At 28.2% G+C, this 14414-nt stretch overlaps 2 protein-coding genes across 2 annotated transcripts; both read right to left on the bottom strand.

Moving 5' to 3' along the window:
- Window positions 1–3842: 3842 nt before the first annotated feature.
- Window positions 3843–6353, bottom strand: LOC149893263 (metalloproteinase inhibitor 3-like). The gene is made up of 2 exons (XM_090099131.1): window positions 5972–6353; window positions 3843–4626 (listed from the first exon to the last, which is right to left on the bottom strand). The coding sequence occupies exons 1-2, from the start codon at window positions 6078–6080 to the stop codon at window positions 4115–4117; spliced, it is 621 nt and encodes a 206-aa protein (XP_089955257.1). The 5' UTR covers window positions 6081–6353; the 3' UTR covers window positions 3843–4114.
- A 1352-nt stretch (window positions 6354–7705) lies between these two features.
- Window positions 7706–13639, bottom strand: LOC145187506 (uncharacterized). The gene is made up of 6 exons (XM_090074732.1): window positions 13490–13639; window positions 13045–13193; window positions 11626–11651; window positions 11413–11487; window positions 11198–11263; window positions 7706–8172 (listed from the first exon to the last, which is right to left on the bottom strand). The coding sequence occupies exons 1-6, from the start codon at window positions 13591–13593 to the stop codon at window positions 8068–8070; spliced, it is 525 nt and encodes a 174-aa protein (XP_089930858.1). The 5' UTR covers window positions 13594–13639; the 3' UTR covers window positions 7706–8067.
- Window positions 13640–14414: the final 775 nt, after the last annotated feature.

Genomic DNA, 14414 nt, shown 5'->3' on the forward strand with positions numbered 1-14414 from the left:
TGTTTTGCCAGTCTGAAATGACGCAATGATAAATCAAAGCAAAACAAAAATGAATAAAACGGTAACCGGTATTAAAAACTTTAAAAACTTGCTTCACTTTTTTTTACGGAATTTTTGTGAAGTTAGACATCTAGTTAACATGTCAATAATATAATTAGGCTCAAGTTTAACTGTATTCCGGTAAATATGTAAAAAAAAACTGTCAAACAATGACACTAGGAATTTGCTCTTGATTAACTTGTTTGCAGAAAATAGCAGCATAACTCAAATTAAATGATTAGAAGATGCGAAAATCTGCCTCTCAAATATATGTATGGATGAGTCTTAGTTTTCTGGATAATGAAACAAATGCTAGTTTAACAATTTAGACCGGATCGGAAGTGTTTTATAAGAACAAAGTCATATATTGTTATATTAATCTAATGACAAAAATCAAAGGTTGGAATAACTTCCTGGCGTCCGAAAGATTGAAATCATAATTTGCCATATGCTCACCTTAAGAAATAAAACTTGGATGAAATCCAAATAAAAATGTTTCGAATTTTGTCATTTGTATGTTAACAGCGTCATGATGTCAAATAAAAGAACACGTTTTAAAATTCCAAATATAACATATTCAAATATATATTTATACTTTACAATGTGTAAAAAAAAAAAAAAAAAAGATGGGTAGTTTAAGGAGGTCTTACCAGCTTCTGGATTTGTATATGAGTTAACAACTTACTGCTAATTCTAAACTACGCTCAGTTAATCAAATCCAACTTTTAAAATACATCAAATCACTTTTTTTTTCATTACCCTTTAAGAATTTAAACACTCAAAGTAACAAATAGTGAAACTAAGGATATATATAAAAAAAAAAAATTTCGCATTTTGCAGAAGAGGTTTCTTGTCAGAAAATATAAATTTCGGTTGCAATGGAAAATTTTTCTAATCTCCGGAATTGATTACTGGATTTAATATTTCTTTTAATCTAGCTGCAGAAAAATTTTAATAGCTGTTTTGGAAAAATAATTCGATGAACAAATAAAAGAAGCATTATGCAAAACAGATCTGTCACTTATGAAAAGATCTGTTTTGCCAGGCCAAAAGGAATAAAAAATATTCCATTAAAGGCTTAGATGATTAAGCCAAATAAGTTAATAAAAAATGATGTCAAAGCGTAGATAGCTCACAATTTAGATAAATAGCTCAAAGTGTAGATATAAATATAGATATAAATATGTAGAAGTGTATATATAGATATAGATGAAGATAGCTGAAAGTGTAGATAGCTCAAAGCATAGATAATTGGTGTCACGTGTCTGTAAGACAACTTTTAAATGAATGCTGTAACGAGTTTCAAACATAATGACTGGATTTTGATTTAAAAGTTGTGATGAAAATTCTCTATAACTAAATTATTCTGAGAATTTAATGCGAAAAAAAGCAAAATAAATGTTTAGTTTAAGCATGTACATAGGCAAAGTATGATGTTAAATAAATAGCACAAATATGTAATCTTTATTTGTTTGAAACACAAATATATTATATTTATGTGTTCTAGAAAACTTTATTGAATATCTGTTTGATCGGATTATAAAAGTAATCGGCAAAAATCATTTTTTAATCACTTAAAAGCATTCAAAACTCAAAGTCGACACAACCATCTTTTCATTAACTAAATATTTATGATAAAATTATTTCGGAGCGAGTATCTTCAGCTCAAACAAATTCCACATGCTGTCTATTTTGCTTTTTGTAACCATAACAAAAGGTTCTTATATATTCTTCAAAAGGTTCTTATATAATCTTCAATATTTTGGTCTAGGAACTAAACTTTGATGCTTTTTCCCATGTAACAAGGTACTTTATTTTGTTAAAAAAACCTGGTATTTTGGTAAGAAAATCTGGTTCTTTTAGGGAGTCAATTGATGACACAAGGTTGTTTTCAAGAATATCGTTGTAGCAATTATATCGTTGTAGCTTGAAATGAGAGTCAAAGATCTTATCTTAAATGATCTTAAAAGAAACTAACTCCAGTGTAATTCATGCATAAGCATGATCTTAATGCGTTCCACGGTGCAATCGGTTTTATACTTTTCGGGCTGGTAATAGTCGCGAATTGTATCGGTTGTATGGAGTATCATGTTTTAAAGCTATAACTTAACTATAGTTGGGAAATCTTTCCTATGACCTACTTGAACACAAATAACAACTTTTATAAAGGAGTTTTATATAGGAACTTTTATATTGGAGAATTATTATCCTGAAAGCCATTTGAATTTCAAGCAATGTGCTGCCAAGAGAACAAGATTTTAAACACCAAATTTCAGATTTTTAAAAGGTGGTAAATTGTTTTCATTTAAATGACTTTAGTTTCAGAAAACAAAAAAGTAAAAAAAAAAAAAAATTGTCATGAAATACTTCAAATATAAAAACCGAAAGAAGACCCAAAAAATCAACTAAAACATTAGTAGCGGCTATAAATGCTCATTTAAAATCAACTTTAAATTTATTTTTCTTTAAAAAAAAGTTAACCTGTCGTTAATTTTTTAAATTGTCTTTAATTATATTGTATCGAAATTTAACATAAATTTAGGAAAAAAGAATGAAGTTTCGATTTCTTCTGATTGGGTTGCTTGTAACAAATGGTATAATCAGTAATGACCAGGTGGTGAAAGAAGATGTTTTAAAGAAAATCCCCTACGAACAAGTCGAAAAGAAGTTTACGAAACGAGACGTACCTTTATTACGTCTCTCTGACTTTAAAACTATCTACGAAAACATGCAAGCTAACCTCATTATTGACTGGAAAACTCTGATTGACAACCGTTACCCCTATAGCGATAATGGCGATTAGTATAATGACGTGGGAAGACAAGAATCTTAAATTCCTCGTTACCTTAAAAACAAACTTTTCAAGTATTAAAACCTTCACATCAAAGAATTTTACAATAAACTTATTGAGCTTTTATCTAATATAACATATTGAGCTATAAGGTTTTTCATGACGTAGTCTAAACTTTTTATTTGATATGACAGTTATTCTTATTTGCAGTTGAAAAGGAACTAAAAAGTTTAAACTTAAAAACAGCTACAAACAAAAAACAAACAAACAAAAAAAAACTTATTAAAGAAAGCAACAATTCAAAGCTAAATCTTATTTGGATTTCTTTTTGTTAAGACTGGGACTTTGATTCTATTTCTATAAACCCGGAGGAGCAAAAGAGAACTAAAATAGGATTACTTATTTTATCACTGATATTTATGAGTTATCAATCATTTTTAGCAATCATTTTCATGACACTTATTATAAATAATCCAATAAATATAATTGGACTTTTTTTGTACTCTGATAACTATTTAAAGGTAAAATAATTATGTTATCACAAATTTTTTTCAAAGTGTAATGCATGAAATTAATTTAAAATTTTACAATTTACAAATTGCTAGTTGTCACGTTTGCATTTAAACATCGTTAGTTGTCACCTGTGCATTTAGCGAAAACGAGTGCATACCACCAGATAATCTGTCTACTTCACACTGCTATTAGAATATTTTAAAATTAGCTGAAGGTAAGATAAATAGGCTCAAAGATTTTCCTTTGGAATAAGGAAAGGAGAACGGGAAATTAACAAAGAGGAAGAATTAGCGGGCAACATTTATAAAGATACTTTATTGTAATATTGTGCCATTACTCATTAAGTAATCTCGATCACTAGGTTGAAAATCCTTATTTGAAATGAATTTAAAATAGATACGTAAATTTTAATTATAGGAAATAAATATAATTTTAATAATTTATGCAAATATATTTAAAATACTATAAAACCTATGCTCTTCAATATTGTTTTTAAAACTTTTATATTAACAAATTCTAACATTTCCGTTCAGATATTTACAAAATAGATTTCCTTCAACTTAAGGAAACCACTCTTTAAGTTGTATTAAATTTAAATGTGGCGATTGGCGACATAGCGATTCATTTGGAGAGTAAAGCCCATCTGATCTTCGATGACTGTCCGTAAAATTGTGTTGGGATCAAGCGATTGTCAATCTGAACAACTTGGCTCTACTTTGCGGTAAGGATCATCTCAAGCATAGCCACATGGGAGTTACGTTTTTTAGCTGATCAGTGAACTGTCCGGTTTAAACACGTTTTAACTTTTTTAATCGAAAGTTTTGTCCACTCGCATTTGTTATTATTTTCCGCGCACACTCCATTCTGCTCGTAACAAGCTCTTGCAGAATTTAACTGACATTCGTTTGGTTGAAAAAGTCCTCCAATGTCTCGACTGCAAATTTCACTGTTACAACCGGTAACCGTACACGCACAAGAGAGTTTTCCTTTTCGCACTGCTTTTTTTAAGTGTTTTGGTAATTTTGACCATTGCTTGATAAGTCCGCAGCTTGTAACATAAACCGCGTTCCGTTTTATGCTACCGCCTAATAGGTAATGTTTGTTTTTTGTCAGGATTGCACTACACATATCTGCATCACGTGGAGTCAAGACAACCGTCGTTTTTCCTGCCTCAAATATTTCAAATTTTTGAAAGAAAACTTTTTTCGTTTCAACAACAAAGTTTAGCAAATATTTGTTGCCAAGCGACATCCGCATTCCGGTCGCAATCTTAGCCGATATTACTAAAAGATAAAAAAAAAAAAATAATTAAGTTTATTTTTTGCTGCAGCCAAACACCATACACCAAAAGCCATAGGTGCAATAAACATCTCAGTTATGCTTGAACATGATTTTAAACAAATACTTTCATATTAAACTACAAAAAAAAAAAAGTAAAATTTTACAAAATGAATGATCAAAATTTTGTATTAGAAATTGTATTTAAAGGAATAAAAAGCAGCCAGATAATGTATATTACCCGCCCGCAACCCTTAAATTACGCATCAAAAAATGTACTTTGTATGTTCGGGAAAAATAACGCAATAAACAAAACTCTAATCTATTGGACAAAAGAAACTTCTACGTCTTTGTGACGGCTTCTTTCTGATGTTGGGTTTTAAGAGCATCAACATTTGATTTTAGATTACACTATCATTACGACTATTGTCTAAGGCGATCTTTGTACTCCTCGCATCTTTGTTCAAGTCTCGTTAAAGACTAGAAGGTATCGATTTAATTAATCGAACGTGCGTACTTTTTATTCTTTTTAAATTTAAATCTCGTAAAATTCTTTATCCAATTTAGTGTAGCTAAATCTTCACAGTCTGTACGTGATCAAAAAAGCTACGTCACTGAAATTGACTACAAATACGTATGAGCCTAATATTGTAAAAGTTCTTGGAGTAATTCATTACAAATTTTGTCTTTAGCATCTGGATATGCATGTGTTTTTTAATCCGGACATCCTAGATGTTCGCGATGAAAATTCTTTTTTAACCTCATCTGGCAAGCACAGTTCACAAATCTCGTTTCTTTCTTAAATTAAACCTCGTTTTCAGCCAGAGATTTACGATAACGAGAAGTTTAAAAAGAAATGCTTTATTGACGAGAGTTAAAATAGTACTTTTTTTTTTTTTTTTTTGTTCAGAATATATTTAATAAACATTACTTTAAAAAAATAAAGTGCATGTAATAAGTTATTAGATTAAAAATAAACGACAATATAAAACAATAAAAAATCTTTTTTTAGAGACCTTAGTTTTAGCAAAACCCTTTTTTTTTTATTGCACTGTTGTTTTAGAAAAAAACTAGAGCAACTTAAATTTGGCGGCCGAAATCTGATGTTAATGAAAATATAAGGGATGCTGAATATTTTAATTTTTTTATTTGGTCAATCTATCAAAATTGTAACTGCTTTTCAATAAAATAAATCAATAAAATAAATCAATATATCTCTATTCGGAATATATCTCTATTCGGAATAACAAAACAATTCCAATATATAAAACAATATCAATAAATAAAAAAAACAATAACTTAAAACAATGTCTCTCTATTTGGAATTTTTCAATACAATCAACAACTTACCAAAATCGGATTGACAATAAGCTTCGTGAAACGACTTCGGTAGACATTTACAAGAGTAAGCAAATTGCGTTAACAGCACCATAACGAAAAGGTTCAGTAGCTTGACCATAATAGCTGATCTATGACAATCTTAGTGTGCGCTTCGATACATAAGTCAACAGACTCAATCCCGCAATGTGAAAGTAATAAAGACGCCTAATCCAATTGGCACATCTTCTGCGCCAGATTTGCTAAATGTCTACCCAGTTCTTAGTAATTCTCTTCTCTATTTTTATATCGCAAGGTAATTAAAAAAACATCGCCTCTTTATATGACTATTAATCACAAAATTAAAAGTGCAATAAGCGGGCATTAAAAAAAGATGAGATTTTTGTCGGTGTCTTTCAAGTCAACCCAATCCCTCTGGGCTCATTGCACCTTTTATAATTTTGTGTATGTATGATTGGATAGAAAGTTTTATAACAACAATCTTTTTGAGAATTTACGTTACTAACGTTGTTTCTTTATTAACGTAATTAAGTTTGATGACGCCGTCGTCGGTAGAGTGGGCCTCGATCAAAGAAGAGTTCATAAAAGATAATTTATCATACCCATAGATAGACTGTTTAATAGACAATCTACTGACTTTGTTTTACAGACGAATACTAGAAGTACTTTATCAACAAAAGAAAAAAAAACAAACAAACAAAAAAAATTAAAAAAGGTGGGGGAAGGGTAAAAATGAGGTGGTATACTTAAGTATGCCATTTCTATTAATATCCACGAACTATTAAATCAAAGCAAATGATAAATTATTTAACGATTATTGACGGATTAGATAAAATCACGTATTTATTGCTGCCGAATGTTTGCGATAATAGAAAATGTAATCATAAATGAAAAAACTAAAGCCATTAATCAAATCCATCTTTTTTGTGGTCTGCGTACATGCTTAAACAAAAGTCAAATGATTCGTAATTATTATTGCAACCAATAAAAATATTGAAGAACTTTTGTAAAAGTTAGTTTATAGACAAATATAAAGTGTAGAGCTAATAAATGCCCGAAATCTTCTCCTCTCCACTTCCCATCTGCAGGCATTGACGAACGCCTCCCAAAAAAATTGGCCAATCGACAGAATGCTACTTTGCTACTTTATCAATAGAGAAAATTTTAAATATATATATCGACGATATCGCGATCGCTCTGGCAAGTAAATTTTGCATTTCACATGAACTTAAGTTTTTATTGAACAATTTTACTTAAACGGGATGAAAAACGTTTATATGCGTAGTTTTTCTATAAAGCTCATAAAGTTTACTTATTTCATGAAAACCTAAAATATTTTGGTTAAAATTAAATTTTTTTTTTTTTTTTGTTTTTTTTCTCCAGTAAATTTTCATTCTAGCAGAATCGCTAGTTTGCTTTTTGTCCGATGATTTCTTTCAACATAATTATTTTACGCGCATTATTCAATGAAAAATGGTTGGACTAAATATCATTCAAAATGGATTAACACAATCATTTTTAATTGCTTTTCGCGTCACAAAGAAATGCCGTTGTGTACTTTCAAACTAATTAACCCGCCCTTAAAACGGGGCTTAAAATTTTAAAAAATACGCTTGCAACTGAAGGAACGTTTAAACGTTTAAACTTACATATAGCTACTATGTACATTAAATATTATAGAATATAATAAATATTTTTATATCATATTATTACAACGCTTACAGCCGGATAGAAAAAAAAGATAAGTAAATTGGTGGGTCGATTTATTAATTTTCATAAACTTTTAAAATACAGTCTTTTTATAAAAGTCTTCATTTTACAAAAATACGACTTGCTAGTTTTCTAACTTATCGTTAGTTCATGTTCACAAGAACAATCAATTATGATAAAAACTAATTCATAAAAAAAAAAAAAAAAAAAAAAAAAAAAAAATCGAAAAAATAAATACTCCCATAAGTTAGTTAATGTAGGAGGAAAATGATCGTCTACCGAACAAGATTTTAAAATCCTGATTTAGAAGTAAAAATGGTGAAGATCTTGAAAGACTGGTTAGAGCAATCATGAAAATGAGCAAATGCTTCTACTAAATCTCTGCGTGATTCTTAAGATCATAACCTTCGCTGTTTTTTTGGTCGAGGTCCGTTGTGTGGGATCGGCGTGGTATCAGTTATTGATACAACATCAAGAATGCTTGCTAACGCTTTCACGGCATCCTAGAAATAACAGTTTTCGACATTTTTTTTTTTGAGGAATATTAAATAAAACATTGAAACAAAATTTGAGAAAGATATTTAAGTCCAATTTTTTAAATAAGATTTCTTTTGTAGGCTTACAAACTTTTTTCAACCCTTTTTCGATGGACTTTGAACTCAAATCCAAAAAAAAAAAAAAAAAAAATCAAAAAAAAAAAAAAAAAAAAGTACAAAAAAATGGTGGCATTTTCATTAACGTGCACTTTTTAACAGACCATTAGAATTTAGCAAAATTGTTGAGCTACCTGTTAATAGCTGATTGATAGCGAATAATCAACGCTTGAAAGCTGCTAATGCTTTTCCCAGTTCCGCTTCTCCCTCAAACATACCTATCTTATCTACTCAAACATACTTATCTTATCTACTTTGTTAGGTACCGTTCAAAATCTCACCAGAACTCAATCATTTTAAATAGATTCAAGTGTTTTTTGGTCTTGGAGATTGTAGAACTTGAGTTGGCAATTGAAAGAATCATCTCCCAAAGTAGGAGTCTAATTGCTTACGTCATTACTATGATACAGACTACAGTTTTTTAAAACGCAGCTAAACAGACAGTCTAATAAAAAAAAAATTTTTTTAACAAAATTTTTATTTTAAAAATAATTATATTATTCATAAAACTTTGTTTACAAAATAAAAAAAACTATTAAAAATTGATAACTTATAAATTTGATATTGAAATATTGTTAGAATCTCTATGAAGCTGAGTTTTTTAATGTTGGAATATTTTACTTTGTTCACTTGTCTGACTCAAATTTGATCTTTCTACAAATAAATTCAGATTTGTAACATCTTTAATGAAATGTTAAATGAACTAACTCATTTCTTTCGGAACATAAACACCATTTTTTAGAATACTAAATGAACTATTTGATTTCTTTCGGAACATCGATTTTATCATCATCAACATCAGAGTGTGATATTTAAAATGTTATGCAAAACGTTGTGCCACTGAAATTCATTAATGATTAAAAAAAGAAAATAAAAAACCAACATGATGAAAACTCAATGAAAAAGATTTTTTATGACTGAAAAATTTTAAATTTCAATACGGGCATCAAAAAAACAGCCTTCTTAGAGAAGCTAGACAACATGCCTTCTTCTAATGTTTAAGCTTGGATTGACAGTTTCTTATATTGAGTGTAACCACAAAATATTTACATTTTTTATTAAGTATTTATGTGTATTTAAAGATAGTTCAATCCATTTGGAAAAAGAGAAAATAGTATAATTTTGCAAAATTCAGTTTTTTATGAAAAATAATAAATAAAAGTTAATGTTGAAACCCTGATTGTTCAACTTAAAGAAGATTAAATTAAAAATTAAATTATAAATATAAAATTTTCTACTCTTCTTCTTGATTTGTGAGCATGCCATATAATTACAAGAATAAAGATAACATGTTTGTAAAGAATCTGCATCAGAGCTTATGAGGAGACTTAATGATTTTAACGGTATACCAAAGGAACTTTCAACTTTCAGTAGTTTTATTTCATAAGCATTTTTTTATAAAAGTTTAAATCTAAAACTAAAAATTATGCTGCAAAACAGTAAGCTTTTCTATCAAAACAAACTTTTTTTCAAAACAAACACGCATTTTCCTCAAAAACAATCATATATCTTAGTATTGTTTGGTTTTTAAAGTTGCCAGACACCCAATTAGCTACTTAAGCTACCGCTAAAACATTTTTTAGGTAATTATTACATACCTAGTGGGACAAATTAATGGAATGTCTTTTTCACCAAAAGATGCATTTATTAAATATAAATGCTATAATATACAAATAACTTTTTTTTAAAATCAAAATTTTACAAATGGGTTCTAAAAATATATTCATGAGAGTTTTTTTAAATCAAAAGGATAATAGTAAACATATGCATTAATAAACTGCTTTTAGAAGCCATCTGCTACTAAGTCTTTAACTGTAATTGTAATAAATACACACTTTTCAAATTTGCCCTTGTTTTGTCTTTCACATTAATAAATATTATTTGTAATAAGTTTTGTCACAGACATAAAAAACAATTTTTATTGAAGCTTTACTTGTAGTTGATGTATTTATACCTATTTTGTATGTACTATATGTCTGATCAAATATCTTTGCAAATTTTACACTTGTAAATACTTCGCTTGGGAGCTACTGCTTACATATGGATAACTGATATTTTTAATTTTGCACCTCAATATATTTTGGCTACTTAAAGAAATCATTTTCTTTAAAATTTAATGCAGGTTATAAAGCTTCGCTTTATTATAACATAATTTCAATTCAAGTAAAAGTGTTAATCAATTGAATTTATTTTCAAAGATAATGAGTTTTGATATTAAATTCTTATTCTTATGTCTATTAATGGATAAGTCCACAATCCAAACAAATTTGATGAACATAAGATTTTTCCTATAATACACATGCATGATAATGTTATGCATGACTTACTTTTGATAAAATTTAGCCTGTGATTTAAAAAGAAAAGTTTGCAGAGAAAAAGAAAAAAAAGCTAAACTTAGAGCGCATAAATATAAAAAATGAATATATATGATTGTGACTTTACATTAGTAAAAGGATGTTATTTTTTGGGAAATGGTTCTTTACATTAAAGTCAAGTCTTTTCTTAACACAACTTATTAACATTATTACTTTTGTGAGGGATTTTTTTTTATAATAAACTCAAAGTATTTTTGGTACATAAACTAAAATTCTTCAAAAGGTCTTTTTAAAGTATAACAATACAACTAAGTTAAGAACCTTAATCAAAAGGCTGTAGGAGAAAAGAATTTAGCAAAAAAATAAAGATCTTAATCTGTATGCAAGAGAGCATAATAAATATAATTTTCATTACAAAATTCAATTTTGTAAAGAAATAAAAATTAACAATATAACACAAGAATAGTTCCACAATAATATTCCTAATCAGTTTCCAAACCTTAAAGCAAATATTGTTTTGCTTGAAATATTATTTTAAAAAGAAACTAAATATGAATTACCGAGCGGCCTGGGCCCATTCCCCTTACTTTCAAACGGACTCTGTTAACTCCAAGATCATTTGCTCTCTAAAAAAAACAACAACTCAAATGTTATTCAAAAAATTTTTTGAAACAATAAAAACAAATGAAAAAAGGTTTTCTAGTCCAATTTTATACAAGATGGTTGAAGAAAATAAGCATGTAAACACAAAAATATTGAGGGGTTAAAGATATACCTTTGCTAAACTTTCAGCTGCAACTTTCCCTGCATAATTTGTACCTCGCTTGGCATTTTTAAAGCCCTCAATACCCTACACAACCGAGAAACAACCAAATCACTTTTGTAAAAAGGTTTTCATTATAACTAGTTTTAAATATAAAAATTTTAAGTATAAATTAACAAACTTCTACAAAACATTTTAAAATTAAATCGATTTAAACAAACTCACTGCTGATGTCCAAGTTGAAGTAACACCTGAAAAATAAATTCTTCAATAACCAAAATAAGCATAGACAAAAATTTGATATTAAATCATTAAAAAAAAGATGAAAAAAAGTGTAGAACACTATTCCATAACTAAAATACTAAACATTAAAATCATGTTAATTGTTAAATATTAATCATTTTTGACAACATTCTTATTAAAACTTTAAGAGGAAAAAATTTTCAAAGTTCAAAGTCATAAACAAAGATTATTACTGGGTATTTGTATAAAAATATTATATATATATATATATATATATATATATATATATATATATATATATATATATATATATATATATATATTTAACATTTCCATACAAATACCCTACAAATGTGTGTTCTGATGATGTTCATATGATGTCTTCAAAAAAAAAATTGTTACTTTATTCTTTTGCATTTGTTTTTTTCTTGTGAACTGCTTTATAAAGTAAACTTCTGAAAAATTTCTGAGTATGAAAACATCAGGTCCTCCACTAGCTCAAAACAAGGTGCCAAACTTGTAAGAAAAAGTTCTGTGACATGATCTTGACAAGCTTCTTAAATAAGAGAAATTTAGATTCTTCAATAAAACTGCATTCACCATTTTTCAAGCTGGTGCTACTGGCAGTGGTGACAAACAACATTCCATGGACTTTGACTTAAGCTTCAACTACTTTTGACATGATAAGTGATGCAGTTCCCTTTAGTGGTGACTTTTTTGCTCATGGAAAAAGTTAAACAGTTTAAGAACATCCCTACTTATTAGAAGATATGAGTCTGGTAGTTCATTTGTACTTTTCCCTTTCATTCAAATTTCCTTACTGCTTCTTGTTTTAGACATTACAATATTTACTTGCTATTATAAATTTCATTCATTTTATCAATTATCAGTGTATTTAACTCAGTGAAAATAAGTATGAATTAAGTGTTTAATTAAATTTATCTTATACTTTTACTTGTTTAATATTTTACTGTTTATCTTTATCACAGCATAAATTTAGTATAATACTAAAATATAATAAAAATCATTAGTAATTGCTATTAGTTTGTAAAGGTATAAAATAGGCTGTCTGCTATTTTTTTCCTAAATGGTCCCCAAATAAAATTCTATAATAAATCTACAGGAAATAATTTAAGCAATTAAGTAGTCTAAACTAGATTCAATGACAGGTTGACAATATACCACCACTGAACCATTGCAAGGCGCACAGCCTACTATCAGATGCATGGGAAAATACTTGACCTTAATGACCTTGAACAACTATTAAACATGCCGCAATCTGCTTTAAATTTGGGGAAAAAAACACACACACACTACTTAAGTAGAACAAATTTAGACTTAAATTTTTTTCAAATTTGTTTGAGTGTGTATTTTTATAACCCAGTGTAGATTCAGATTTACCTTTGTGATCAGTCAGATAACATAATGTATTGTTGTAAGTTGCTTTTATTATTACTATGGGTATGTCAGAAAATTCTGCTTCAGGGTTTGTGATTAACTCTGACTTAGGAAAAATTGATTTCTTTTTGGCAGGTTCCTCTTTTGCTGGTCTAAAAAATTAAACAAACAACTTCTCAAATTCTTGCACATTACTCAACAGTAAAGCAAAGATCATTAGACAGTCATAAACTAAGTTGAATTTACTAATGATTTTGTAAAAGCAAGTTGACTAGTGAAAAGAAAAACTCATTTTACCTTAGAACAAGTGTGCTATTGTTGACTCAAAGCTTGTTTTAAAAACAATTTAAAAAAAAAGCATTTTTTTTTACAATAGAAATCATTTATAGCTTTTTAAACCTGCAATAAGGAATTTATTCATAACAACAACAAAACATGGGGAACTTACATATTAACTTTTGCATACAAAGTATTGAATGTTGCAAACAACTTATGTGATGAATTATTTTGAAGCCATTTTGTTATCTTTCCAACTGCTGATGTTGAAAACATGATATTAATTTACTGTCAAAAAATCTAACATTTTAAACAAGGTACACAAATGCTAATTGTATAAGAGCATATTTACGGATTTATGTTTAATATCAGTGATATTAATTGTATTGTTCTTAATTGCAAGACAAGTTATTGGTCTGACAAATATATCATATATAGGCGGTGAGGGAACTGAATAGCTATATGATTGAGATTTAAAGGGTTTGTAAAGTCTACTTAAAACACATTTAGTTGAGGTAGGGTTGTATAGAATGTAGGCTTGATCATAAAAGTTTTTTTTTAGACTAAATGAGGAATGTTTTATAATTGAGTTTTTCATTTTTGGTATGTAACTTAAGAAAGTTTTTCATATCTTGGTGGTAGAGATTACGTGTTATATATGAATTTGTGGTGTTTTTTAAAAAACATTTTATCAAAATAGACCTTTGAGATTCTATAGTCTCATAGAGCTTCATTAAGATTCACATGGAATATGTGCATACTTTTGAAACATAAAAATTTTTGTCCTAGGAAACTACGAAATGTTAAGAAAAAATCATGATGTCAAACACAAGTATGTGACCTTATCCAAAAGTTTAGTAAAACAAAAAAAATGTCAAGAAGAATTCGACAATTAAAGAAACAACACTTGATAAGATCTTAAGATTTTAATTCATTTAACATGAGTAAAATTTGAATACGAACTTAAGGGGGAATTAGCTTTTGAGATTGATGAAATGTAATCATATGATTTCGTGATGAAATCTGTCTTATTATTGAGGTATGTTATATAATCTTTTTAAGCTATGTACAGCGAGCAGAAAAATTTTCCACTAGCA

The sequence above is a fragment of the Hydra viridissima genome, unplaced genomic scaffold (genome assembly GCF_058129835.1).
Source record: "Hydra viridissima isolate aposymbiotic clone 2 unplaced genomic scaffold, HvirCarnegie_v1 scaffold_1, whole genome shotgun sequence".
Lineage (NCBI taxonomy): Eukaryota > Metazoa > Cnidaria > Hydrozoa > Anthoathecata > Hydridae > Hydra > Hydra viridissima.